The following is a 14,614-nucleotide window of genomic DNA, read 5'->3' on the forward strand; positions in this document are numbered from 1 at the left end:
ACGTACGTAAAACATTTTAGTAGTGGACACAATGACAACGATAAATAATAATTTATATCACCTCGGTGAATACTAACGTAGTATTATAATATAATAATATTAATAATAATAATAATAAACATAATGTAGGTATATAGATTGTATCGGCATTTTTGTTACCTATAACATTTACGACATTATGTACGCGCGTTATATTATTTTATACACTTACAAATAATGCAAATAATACAGCAATACGTGCGTACCCATAATATAGCACGAGGGCCACAGGCGCATTGACCACCGTTTAAACGTCAGTCATAATAATATACTATAGTATATAGTTGGAAAGGAGTAGTTAAATTTATTATATAATTAAAATTTAAAAAAGTCGCAAACGCGGCACCCCATAATTTAAGGTGAACACGCGAACGGGTTTACATCGCGCGTGCATTATTAATGTGTATGTACCTACTATCCATGTAAAACGGAAATAATAATAACGTATTATTTAGAAATAAACGGAGGTTTGATGCGATAGACAATGATCGTGTCATTTTTGAAGTAGGTTATATTTATTTATTTGTCGTTTTGAAGCAACAGTTATGAAAACAAAAATATATTGTCGTTGAATAGTAGCGATTAAGCACGCTGCACGCACAATAGAGATTGTTGTAAAATTGTATACTTATAAACAAATATACAATATTTTATTATTTTATATTTATAAATAATAAATTACACGGATTGATTGTTTATATTAAAATAAATATTAAATATATGTAAACGGTCATCATACGGATTATATAATAACGTGTTGCATTTTAGTAAACATAATATTATTATGTTCAACGTCAACGTATATACTCGTAAAAACAATTCTATAGATTTCATTGAAATTATTAAAAATCAAGTCGAATGTGTAGGACCTAATATGCATATACAGATATTATATATTTATAGATATATTCATCAAAATCAAATATAGTACCTACCTACATAATATCTATTAGGTATTGTTATTCACTTACGAGTATTATTGTTAATTAATAATAATTTAGATTATGAGCAGAGCAATGAAAGTACCTACAAATCATTGCATTGTAAATCACAACGACGTATAATTATTTTTTTGTCTGTCATCACCTTTTGAGTTTCGGAGCAGTAACTATTAGGCAATCTTTAATATTAAGCGTGTGTTATGGTTGAAAATTTGATTTGCTATAGATACTTTGGTATTTTATTTTAGGGATTTATAGACATTACCTAGCGGCCTAGCGCCATTTAAAATAATCAAAACAAACAAAAACTAGTTTTTAACAAAATCAATTTTGTTTTTTTGTTATGATTCAAAAATTAAAATAAGTAAAAAAGTAAGCATAGGTCTGCTGTATAGTATGTATCAATCAAAAGTTTATAATTTATTTTAAATTTTCAAACTTTTTTCAAGTCTTTTTTAAAATTCAAGTCTCTACTAAGAACTACCTTCAAAGTTGAAGATTAAAGCATTTTTGTTGCTTCAATGTTTCAAAATGTAATGATAGACAACTAAATAAAATAAAAATAAAAACATTAAAAACTGATTTAAAAAATCACAATTTTTCAAAACAATTTAAACATTTAGTAGTTACAATGTTACATTAAATAACATATTTTGAAAGTAAAAATGATGGATTACTGTTAGTGGATACTGCTCTGATGTACAGTATATGACGAGTGGGTAACTCTATGGATGGTTAGGTTAAGTTACTTAAGTTTGAATACATTGATATTAACTTGAAAAACGATTCTGAGATAAGACTGTCTGTCAGTTTATATATCACTAACTACATTTCATGAATTCATAATGAGTTTTTTGAAGACAAATACCATACATTTCTCTAAGGTAAATAGAGAAAAAATATTGTAAATGGGTACTATAATGAAGGTATAAGATACTGCCACTTTGGGTTTAGCAATCAACATAGTACTTTAATAATATTAATATTTGAATTAAACATTTATTATTTTTATTAAATCAACTTGGCTGATAATAAAGAATAATTATTACCTATTAGCATTATTTATATTAAGATGTTAAACTTATGTTAAAAAAAATTTAATGGGAATAAATTTATTGATTGTGGCCCCACTAATTTTTTTTTATACTATTGAAAACTAATTCTTTTTTTGCTTCATTCAAATACTAAAATTTTTAACACAAATTATCACATTTTAATAGTTATTTTTAACATGCAATTAACATAATAGTACATTAATTTTTAGTCTATTACTAAACATAGAATTCAAGTATAATTCAAATTTTTAATTAAAATAGCGAATAAAAAAATACTGGACTAGTCTTTTAACAAATCGATTATTTTTATTTTTTTCAATATACTTTATATGAACACATGATCGCGCATAAAAGGACGATAGTACAATCCGGTGACAAAAATGTATAACAATAACTTATTCTAATACAACTACACTTTAACAAATCCATATATTTTATGAATGAATGAAATTGTATTAAATGTATACTATAAAAGATTATATATATAAAAAAAAAAAAACAAATTATATAAAGTATAAACAATTTCCATTAATATTTATGGTATTATTATTTATTAGTACTATTAATTATTGTAGTATTTAGTTTCTAAATTAAATAAATCATTGAGTAATAATATAAAATACTCTTAAAGATAATTCAATTACACTTATCCAAAACTTTGGATACAATATTTAAATAAGAAACATTAAAATCTAAACACAAATACAACACTAATCCAGTGGTCCATGACATAAAAATGAATGAAAATATTTTTAAAAAATCTTAAAAAGTATGGTAAAAATGAATTGCAATAGAATAATGCAATAATAATAAGTAAAATACAGTTAATAAAATGGCTTTTTATTCAATTTAAAAGCACCTTACTTAACATTAATTCTAAATTTTTTTACAGACTCAGTTCTATTAAGAGCAAATTTCCATTAAAGGAAGGAATCAGGAATAGTAAATAACTGTGTTATGATATAGTTGATCTTTGTTGGTATATTGCCTGAAATAGTTGGTCAGTTTATCCAATTCAATATGCTCTCAAGTGATATTTTACAAAATAATAATTTATTAATATTTATTCTAAATCAAACATATATTTAATTAAAATAAAAAGAGAAAAAATTTGACTTGGTTTATTTTAAATCTGAAAAATGAGATTATAAAATGTATATGCAAATTCAGAAGCTACTATTATAATATCATTATGATTTTGTCAATTTAATTTATAAAATTGGTCATAACATAAAAGTATAAAGAGTATATTACATATTAATTCCATATAAAATATAAGGTTTGGAAGATGTAGTGATAAAAATTATTAGAAAATATGTGAATATTCAAATTTGGAACTTAAGTACTTTTATTTTTATTTACGTGTATTTGTGTTTGTGCATGATTATATAGATTTCCTTAATATTATACATATTACAAAATTAATGCATAATAATAAAGAAACTATGAGGCTAGGATCTAGCATTATGACGTCCAGCTGTAAATCGGACAACAGATTTGCTGCAAAGATCTTTGGTTACATAATATATTGTCTTAAAGAATGTACATGCTCCCATGATTACAGATTTAGTTGACTGCATATATCACATACGCGAAGCTCGTTGTTGCAATTCCTGAAAAAAAGTGTCATGATTTGGCTAAATTTATAATAAAATAATTTTATAAAATTCTATGACAACCAAATTTAATTATTGTACCAAATAAATTATTTTTTATAAATTGTTTTATATCAATATCTTATTTAAGTCTTAAACATGTTTTCAGCGTGTGGAAATTTATATATTATAATAAGTGTAACAGTTTTAGGAATTATTTTATATCGTTCTGATAAAAAAAGAAGATTAGATCAATGTTATAAGTATAAAGTAGAAAAAAAAACAAACTGAAATCAAACTCAAAGAAACAGAAGAATTAAGATATCGATTGTTGGCATTTCCTAAATCTAATAAAATGAAACACATAAAAAAATTTGTGATTCAAGAAGTATATGAGAGAACTAATAACCATAAAATGAAATAATACAACTCTTAAATATTTATGTATTACAGATTCAAAAAGGTGAAGAATATATGTTGCATAAAAATTGTACCAAAGCAATAGAACATTTTGCAAATGGTTTAAGTTTGATAGATTATGATCACAAACTCATTAATATTTTATATAAAAATGTGACACCAAAAATATATAAAGAAATAAAAAATCAAATGCAGAAAATACAAACTATGTTACCAAAAATAAAAATGTTAAAATTGTAATAAATTACCTTTGCTTTATCGGTGGATTCAGTTTTTGGAGAGTCAGCAACACCCTCCTCTCGAGATACAACACATAGAAATTCTGCTTGGTCATAATTTCCATAATTGTACTTGGAACCTATGTTTACCAGCTAAATAAAAATAATATAGACATTAAAATGTAACACAAACTATTATTTATTCTTTGTAAATAATAAAAAGGTAACCAAGTAGATATAGTTCTGCAGTATAGAGTAGGTATTGATAGATTATACCTATGATCGTTATTCAGCTTGATTATTCAAGACGAGTGTACAGTGGTAAGGGATTTTAGGGGTTATTCATCACCATTGTAATTTTCTTTTTATCTAAGTCATTTATTAGAACTGTTGATACTTAATAGTTATTGTTATTACTTAGTCCTAACCAACTATGTTCTGTTCCCAAACTCTTCACAAAAAAAGTCTGAGTTCTACACCACTGCGTACAAATAATTTAGGGAAGAAATTTCTTATAGAGCCTTTGATTATTACTGAGAGTTGTTGCTTGTGGCAAATTGATCATAGTAGATGGTACTAGATTTGATTATGTATTACTTGTTCAAATTTCCATTCGTCTGACATTGTTGAAATCATCCACGTAAGTTCATCTTCATGACACTGTAACACTCTATAAGTATGTTTTTTCACTTGTTCAGAACAAAGTTTCTTATCTCTTTGTAATATCCTTTCTTTTACTATATTTATTAATTCGGTAATATTATAGAATTCGGCTTCTTCCAACACACCTAAAAATATAATATTGAATATTAAGTAAACAGTGAAATTATTGTCTAATGGTAGACTCTCAATATATACAGTGATTAACATTTATGCTACAGCCATTTTATCATATGTACAATAAAATATTCATAATAGAGAGATAGTTTAAATACAAACATTATTTTTAAATGATTTTTAATATATATATATTTGTTTATAAAAATAATACTCCTCATATTGGTTCACTTTGCTCCTATAAACTTAAAACATTTAAAAATTAAAGCTCATAAATGACTCGTTTGAATTTCGATTTCTATGTATCAAATTATTCTGAAAAAAATTTCATTAGGATAACAAAAAAAAAAAGTTTCCAAAAGAGTTTCTTAAGTTGAACCCCCCCCCCCCCCCTAAAAAAAAATTATAAAAAATTTAAAAATCATTTGAGATATTTTTAAATAAAAAAGTAAATATTTTTCTCTATTATGAATATTTATATGATAAAATGGCTGTAATATACATTTTGAATCACCCTGTATGTGTTTTTTTATTATGGATAAAAGCAAAACAAAATGTTTGATAATTGAGTTTCATATTATTATTGGGAGACAATTAAGATAATAAGTTTATTAACATTGCATTACACTGAAATTATGCTAGATTTTTAATAAATACAAAATTACCTTCTTCCGCAAGATTCTTATTCAAAACCAATTTCCCATGACGTAGGTAATTTAAAATGGGACTAAAATATGTTGGATCACGATCAATCATATACGCACCAGTTTCATCCTAAATCAAGAATTTTTTTTTAATTAACAAAAAGTACTATGATTTATTTGAGAACTAAATTATTAATTTAAATTTCTATGATTAAAATTATTAATAATATAACATTATGATTAGTGGCATGGATACATTTTGCTTTGAAGGGCTGATAATTTGTTTCATAAGGGAGGAATAACTAGGATCACACATAAGATTAGTTTACTAGTACTATGTATAAATAACATTTAAAACAGTTACAGCAACTTTTATACAAATTACAATTTTAATACATAATAAGTTCATATCATACTGGAATCATTTTTTTAATAATTGTAAATAAATCAATGGGGCAGAAGGTTTTTTTAAAGTATAAAGAGTTATGAATTGTTATAATAAGTAAAATAGACCATGCTTATGGACATACAGTTGTCTGTCAACGAAAAACAGGAATTAACAGACTTACAATCTATTAGTGGATAGTGTAAGTACAAGACTATTACAGTTATACAATATGATTTTTCTCATTTGATAAAGGATTTCAATAACATCAGGCATTAGTGAGTTTTATGGATAAACACACATTATTGAATATATTTATTTTATTGCCAACTGACCATGTCGGAAATGAGATCAGATTCTTCTGAACACAGTCTGCACAGGAATGAATTGGGATCTCGGCACAACGTAGTCTTTGTAGTCATAAAACAAGTGCCTCCCACATTCAATTTGACCCACTGAGCAGTATTGCTCAACGATTTGTTCAATTGCATTCGTGACCCTTTTCCTTTATCAACGCCTTCAATAACACTCATCTTTCGAGTACAAGAGGACAAAATAAAACTTTTATAATGAAGAATAACAAGCGAGAATTCAAACTGAAATTAGCGTTAACAGTAATAAATAAAATAATTAACAATTTCAACTATTAAGCTCACTAACATTTTATCAAAAAGAAGATGAAAACTGAATACTGATAAGTGAAAACCACTAGATAACAATTAACAATAAAATATTTCGAATGCGGTTATATATTGTAACCAATGTGGTTATAACTTATTAAACTTTTTAAATTTAAAAATTTTAATAAAATATTAATAAAATACTCATAATAATGATGTAGATAAAATCTATCGCTGTTTTAGTGACACAACTACTCAAGTGGTTATGACTGATGTTAATAATTGAATATAGTATTTGAAAAACAACTTTACACTAATTGATTAATTTAATATTAAATTAAATTTATTATTGAAACAAAATGAGTCGTCTGCGTTCCTAATACGCATAGGCAAAAATTTCATCGAAAGAGTAAACTTGTTTTTTTAAATAAAGATTACATCAGTTGCTAAATAGACAAATGGCAAATAAGGTACATTACTACATTAGCAAAATCTTATTCTACTATAAATATTAAAATTGTTGACCCTTTTATCATAAATATAAAATATTACCTTAAATGACAATAAATGCTCAGTAATAATAAATAATCCAGAGTGTACCATAACTGGATGATTTCCCTCATCATGTGCTTCATGCGTTGTTTTTTATTACGTATATGTTATGTCAGTCATCTTTTTTACTTATTGTGTTATCTAATACAGATTGTAAATTTTTCAAATAAATAAAAAATAAATAATAAATAATAATAATTGTATTATATAATAATAATAATAATAATAACACAATACAAATAAAATAAATGACAAAGATAATAATCAAAAATCTAAAAATCTAATATCTATAGAAGAGGACGTTGTACCAGCATGTGTAGTCTCTGTCTTACTAATGTAGATCATAGCAAATTTACGTTCAGCAAAACACATTTTGTGACGTTAGCTTTAATATTGGAGTAAATTTACCTATCATCAAATTTAAAGGTAAGAATATTATCTAGAAAATGTCATATGCTTTTATTGATATTATTATTTTAAATTGAGTTAAAGCTATGTAAAATATTACAACTTTAAAATATTCATTAAAGCTAGGTAACATCACAAAATGTAATCGGTTGAACGCATATTTGCTATGATATACGTCAGTAAAACAGACAACACATGTGGCCATGTGGATATAACGTCCTCATAACAGCCAAAAATCATGTATGCGTTAACTCTTTAAAAAGTATCTTGATTAATAAAAAAAGTTTATTATTTTATTTATAGTTCTCATGTAACGAATAAATAATAATATATTGATTTCTACCTGCCTTAAAAGCTGTAACACGTACACGTCTTGCTCCGTTAAAAATTAAAATTCACATATTATAAATATAGAAGTAGTCTTTTATATTAATAATTACATATATTTTTGCTTTATATTAAAAGTATATAAATAGTATACAAGTATACTCAAAATAATGTATAGCTGTTGGCCTGTTAGCAGTGCCACAGTGGTAAGTTAGTCGTTTCCAAGGCTGATTTAATATTAATTATAATAGTTTAATATAATTATTAAACTTTATGATCTATATCATGGCGTTTTCCTCATGGAAATAAATTTGTCATTGGATTAAGATGGTACAAAAAAAAATGAAATTTCATTTTTTCTGTGAAGATGATCCATCATTATTTGAGACATTTGAGTATCAAACTCTTTATTAAAAAAAATAGTTCGCGTTTCTCATTTATTCGATTAATTAATGTTTTTAGCATGACGTTTACCAAATTACTAATAGATGGCGCTTTTCAACTATACTTTTGGTATCTTAGGCTTGTAATCATTATTCTATGAGAATTTGTTACTCATGTGTTTATCTATATTTTAAATTTTCATTAAAATTATTGTAATTTGCAAAAATAATTGTCCGAGCGTCATCTTCGAAAAATAGAAATCATTTAATTATCATATAATGTGATTTTATTAACACAGAAAAGTAAGCATTAAATGTTTTAAGTACTTGAATTTAAAAAAATGTAGTTCCGTATTTTTTTACAGATTGCATATTGATAATGATTTAATCTCAATACTCTACATGTGCTACAGGATTTTCGGGATATAGGTAGGTAAATATTACATTAATTTTTATGATTGTTACATAATTTTTCTGTATTTTTGGACCATCGCCCCTTGTATATGTTAATTATGTTAAATTACTGTATTATTGTTGTGTGCTGTACTAAATAAGGAATTTTTATTCCGTAAATTAATAAACAAATAAAGTCTGTTTAAGATCACTATCACACTCGTTGTACCAAATTACTTGACGTTGTAATTTGTTCTGAACATAATGAATAATATATTACCATTTTGTACTTGTGTGTTATTATTCCAATAAACTAATTATAATTAAAACACTATTAAGAATTGAACCTATCTTTTTTTGAAGTGGTATTGAATAATTATTTTAAATAAAAATGTACTAAAAAATTTCAAATATATTTATATATTAATAATAAGCATTTAAAAACTATTTACTATTTTAAAAATCAAATTTCTCTATATGGGATATAGTATATTATTATATATTATTAAACATAATGTATTGATTATTCTATTGTAGGAAAATAGTTTTATTATATTTAAATATTTTAAACAATATAAACATTGGTATTAATTAAGTTGTCTTCATTCTTAATAGCTGTCGAAAAAACTGAATTTAACTAAGAATTTTTCTTTTTTTTTTCATAAAAATTTCAAATATTTGATTACTTGTATTTTTTATTATTTTATCATGTATAGTATATTGTACTCTTTACACAGGGCAAGGTTAAAGATTTTGTGGTCTATGTCATACAAAAAATGACTGCTTATATTTTATTGCCTTCTTAGGATGTACTATAATAAATATAATTGACATTTAAATTATATTTGATAAGTGTAAAATAATTAAAACATAGAGACAACTGTATGAAAAATATACAAACCACTTACAAAGTATTAAAAAATTTGCTAGTATTAAAGTATAAATATATTTTAATTGGTAAGCTGTAATAGTCATATGCTAAAAGCTAATAAAAATAAAAATTTATATTAATTTAATATTTACTTTTTTATTTATAGATTAAATTTTCGATAAACAAACAAATATGGACGCATGCGGCAACCCAATTCCTGGACCATCAAAAGAGTTTATAAATATAGAAACTGATGAATCTAATTATGACTTTACATGGTTGGAAAATGAGTTCAACAATGATGATGCTAATGAAGATTTAAAAACTCCAACAAGTATAGTTAAAAGTTTGAATAAAAATGACAGTTTTAAAATTGAACAAATTGAAACAAATCCTAATATTCAAGATTTTTTTGAAGAAATTAATTGCATAGACTTTAATCAAGATATTGTACAAAGTAATTATCCTTTTACAGAGTTATTAGAACAATGTAACAAATTTATTGATATTTTGGGCCGTAATATAGTTTATTTAGAAGAAATGATTATTGAAATTAATAAAAATATTGAAGTTTCAAATAGAAATGTAACCAAGGCTCTTAGTTGTATAAAGTTTGAAAAAAAAAATATATCTAAAGTTACAATGAAACATATGAAAATGAAAGCACACCTAGCAAACTTTTTTAAAATTGGTTTATTGAATTGTCCACGGAATCCTCATCTTATGGAGTTATATGAAACTGAAAGATTAATATTATCTTACAATGGACGTTTTATATTAGAAGAATGTGTTGAAAAAAATCAATGGAATCAAGAGTTTAAAAATAAATTAGAAAAAGCAATACATGCTGAAGTATTGAACAAACTAAAAATTCCTATGCTTGAACAGCACTTGCGTCTTGGTATAGATCGACACAAACAAGTTGATCCAATTATGAAACATAAAATTGAAATTGAAATGTTAGATCTAGAAAAAGAATTAGATATTATATCTACAACACCATTTAAGCAATTAGTGCTTCAGTTTATGGACTCAGATGCAAAGTATGATTGGTTACATATTGCAAAAGAAATTGATAAACCGGATTTACAATGTCAAAGGTTTTGGAATTTAATTTTAAAACCTCATATATCTAGAGCTAGATGGACTAAAAGTGAGGATGACAGTTTAATTGAAATTGCTGCAAAAAATGAGGAAAAAAATTGGCAAAAAATAGCTGATGAATTAGCTACGAACCGCAATGAGTTACAATGTTTTGTTCATTATCAAAAATATAAGAAAATGTTACATACAAAAGGTAAATGGTCAAAGCAAGAAGATCTGAAACTTATAGATATAATTAAAGAAAACTCCGTGGATAATATCATCAATTGGCAAAGAGTGTATTTTGCTATGCAAGATAATAAGAGAACTGTTGATCAAATCTATATCAGGTGTGTTAATTTTTCTACTTTATTTATGCATTTATTATTCATTAAATTATTTCACCATAAAATAAAATAAATTAATCCTTGTTTAGACTATTGTATATTTAAATTTAGTTATAATATCTGTAAATATATTTCTTCTTACTAATTAAGAGGATGTAGTACCCGCATTTGTTGTCTCCGTCTTACACACATACAACATAGCAAATTTTCGTTCAAGTTTCAATATTGTGCTGCAATTTCAAAAAAATCATAACTTACTTAAGAATAATAATAACAATAAAAGGCTATGTGGGACCCTGGATAATAATCTTACCTTTAAATTTCATAATAGGTCAGTTCACTTAAATATCAAAATTAACAGCACAATATTTAAACTTGAAGGACAATTTGCTATGTTATACGTGTGTAAGACGGAGACAACACATGTGGGTACTATGTCCTCTTAATTAAGCTGGACATGATTTCAAAGCAATACATTTTAAAAACATTTTGTTTAACATTTTAACAGAGATTGAAAATCAAATACTTATTATTGAGAACAATTTTATTCTATTATACTTATTACCATTAACTATAAATTCAGTTTTTATTAAATTATTATAGAATTTTTAAAACAAAATTAAAAATTGGTTGGTATTTGATTATACATTTTATGATAGTTTCTACTGACTTAATTTTTATTTTTATTGTGCATTTGTTTAGATCAATAAAACTAACTTGACTTTCTTAGTTTTATGTTCCCTATTGAATACAAATATTTGTGGTTTATTGGCCCATTAGCATATTATATAATATTAAATAAAAATATTGTTTATTATTTTTTCAGAGAAATTAGATAATAAAAACATATTTATAGATATTATAAATATGTATTTATTATTTATTAAATATTATAATTTTATAGATTCTATAGATATGTAAAAGCTTTTGTGTATAACATACTGATTTTTAATTTGATTTTGTTTTAACAGATGGATGCAAAGTTTGAAACCAGGCATTAAGAAAGGGTTTCTGACTGAGAATGAAAAATTTATTATTAAAGAAGCTAAAATCAAAAATTTACCCCCATCAATAGTATCAATGAATCTAACTAATCGAACACCTGCACAAGTTCGTAATGCTTATCGTAGAATTGTATTATATGATGAAGACATTTATAGAGGTGGTTGGACAATTGAAGAAGATAAAATGTTAATAATTGCTGTAAATTCCTGTGCACCTAATGAATTTAGTTGGACACAATTATCTCAACAGGTACCTGGGCGTAATGCAGAACAATGTCGTCATAGATTCAAATTAATTGAAAAAAAATTAAAACTTAACCCAAAATTGACTGTTGAAGACATTCCACGACCAATCCGATCATATAGATCCAAAATATCCTTTTTTCCAGAAGATGAATTAAATGGAGATTTACAGGAAAAATTTAAACAGAATCGCAAATTGCTTAAAACATCTAATTTACCATTGGAAACAAATGCTGATCGCAAGTTGAAGAAAGCATACTTAGAAAATAAGTTTGTTATTAACAATTGCAATCTGTCTAGTAAATGTGATCTCTACAGACATGTACTTGATTACTTGGGAGCTAAGTTGGTTGTACCTAAAACGTTTGCCCATAAAGATGATTTGATTGATGATGGACTTATGAGTATGATGACTTATATATCAGAAGAGTGTCCCATTAATACAATGCCATTAGATACCAGTAATGTTAAGCATGATTTGTATGACCCACTAATGACCCACGAAGGAGTTCACAATGTTTTAAGAACAAGTGATATTATCAATTCTGATCTAAGTGAAATAGAAGGTTTATTAGACATTAGAATGAGGAATTTTCCAAATAAGCAACCAAAAGAAGGTATTAATACAAATAGTTCTATTAAAAAAAAGAAAGATTCGCTATTACCTCTACAGTCCATTGGTTCTGTACCACCAAATCATGAGACATTTAAAATGTTGTATACATATATGAATTCTTTAACTTCTAGTATGAAAATCGATCACTGTAAAGATTCAAGTATGCATTTTGATTGGGATGACAAAGAATCAATAAAATTACATAAACGCCTTGTCGCCATGTTAAGGTTACCAGTATTATTTTCTAGTTTGGTACCATACAATACACCAAACATAAATATAATCGTAAATACTGACGAAGTTAATAAAGAAGAAATAAAAATAGAACCATCTTCAAATTATTCTGAAATTTCTAGAAATACATACTCTAAAAATAAAAAATATAATTTCAATTTAAAAAATATTTTATAAAAATTATGTTCTCAGATTTTATTAGAGATAATATTAGTGATACAAGTATATAAACATATATTTTTGTAAAATGGGCATCAAAAGTGTGTAAAATATAAAAATGTTTATATAATTAATAATATTAAACTATTTGTTTTTATAACAGTTTAATTTGTTAAAAACATACAATTTTTACTGATAATTAGTGGTAATAATATTATGAATTATGATCTCAATGAATTGATTTTAAAGACTGAAATTTGTATTACTTTAAGTATATTTAACTTGATATGTACACAACAATAAGTAAAATGTATAAATGTATTGAATTAAAATTATTCATTTATGATTAATATATTATACCTATGTAAATTTAAAATCGACCTGTTAAGATTATTTTTGATAATTCATATAAATATTATAATCCTCATAAAATAACATAATGATAAGTGATCATTCAATTTGAATAATTAAATCTATAGAATTGTGAATTTCAAAAAGTGTAATTATTAATTGTATATTTTTATATTATTTTCTTATTTTGTAATTAACTAGGCAATAAATATTAGAGATATGTGCTGTAAATTTTACCAACTTTTTTTTACTAGTAAATTATTTTTTATCAACAAAAAATATTTTGTGGCCCTTCTAATCAAATGCAATCAAAAATGCCTTTTCTAGTATTGTAAAGAGTATGGACTAAAATCTTATCTTATCTTTGAAAGAGTACAACATAAATTCCTAAAATATGCAGCATTTATTTTAAGTATCGACCATCCCACCATCCACCTCATGATTATAACCCAATTTGAAATAAGCTTGGTTTATCATCCTTAGTTGATTGAAGTTGCTAACCTGAAATTTCTCCGCCTACTAATAGATGGCTGTATTGATTCTCCTGTTATACTTTCCATGGTAAACTTTAAAGTCCCTTGCTCTTCTGTCGGTCAAATTTATCCATTTTTTATTCCAAAATGGAACACCAATTATGTTGAATCAGCCAATCCTTAGAATGATGCTATGGTAAATAGTGATCCATCATTTTTTAAGTATTTGTTGTATCTTTTATTGTGTTATTCATCATGTTTTTTATTTAAGTATAATTAGAATTGTCATTGTTGTTATTCATTGTAAAAATTTTAATTAGTATTATCATATCATGTATAATTAGGATCAGCCCGTATTGTTATAATAAATACCTAAATAAATAAATAATTGGATTCTGAACAAATCATCAAATTGATTGGTTTTACAATGTGTGTTTCTTTGCAATTTTTGTATCTGAAGACATTTTTCATATTAA

General features: G+C 24.9%; 2 protein-coding genes across 5 annotated transcripts; one reads left to right on the plus strand and one right to left on the minus strand.

Annotated features, from left to right (window-relative positions):
- Nucleotides 1-2,316: 2,316 nt before the first annotated feature.
- LOC132930405 (BTB/POZ domain-containing protein KCTD5-like) lies at nt 2,317-6,751 on the minus strand. The gene is made up of 5 exons (XM_060996265.1): nt 6,410-6,751; nt 5,711-5,819; nt 4,866-5,056; nt 4,299-4,421; nt 2,317-3,648 (listed from the first exon to the last, which is right to left on the minus strand). The coding sequence occupies exons 1-5, from the start codon at nt 6,605-6,607 to the stop codon at nt 3,619-3,621; spliced, it is 651 nt and encodes a 216-aa protein (XP_060852248.1). The 5' UTR covers nt 6,608-6,751; the 3' UTR covers nt 2,317-3,618.
- A 1,779-nt stretch (nt 6,752-8,530) lies between these two features.
- LOC132930980 (uncharacterized) lies at nt 8,531-14,542 on the plus strand. 4 transcript variants are annotated; one of them, XM_060997127.1, is made up of 4 exons: nt 8,531-8,667; nt 8,730-8,797; nt 9,795-11,061; nt 12,030-14,542. In XM_060997127.1, the coding sequence occupies exons 3-4, from the start codon at nt 9,821-9,823 to the stop codon at nt 13,330-13,332; spliced, it is 2,544 nt and encodes an 847-aa protein (XP_060853110.1). In that variant the 5' UTR covers nt 8,531-8,667; nt 8,730-8,797; nt 9,795-9,820; the 3' UTR covers nt 13,333-14,542. The 4 variants fall into 4 exon arrangements, with proteins under 4 accessions (XP_060853110.1, XP_060853107.1, XP_060853109.1 ...); XM_060997124.1 differs by having other exon boundaries at nt 8,730-8,793; XM_060997126.1 differs by having other exon boundaries at nt 8,542-8,667; nt 8,712-8,797.
- The last annotated feature ends 72 nt before the right edge of the window (nt 14,543-14,614 follow it).

Source organism: Rhopalosiphum padi, chromosome 4 (genome assembly GCF_020882245.1).
Source record: "Rhopalosiphum padi isolate XX-2018 chromosome 4, ASM2088224v1, whole genome shotgun sequence".
NCBI lineage: Eukaryota > Metazoa > Arthropoda > Insecta > Hemiptera > Aphididae > Rhopalosiphum > Rhopalosiphum padi.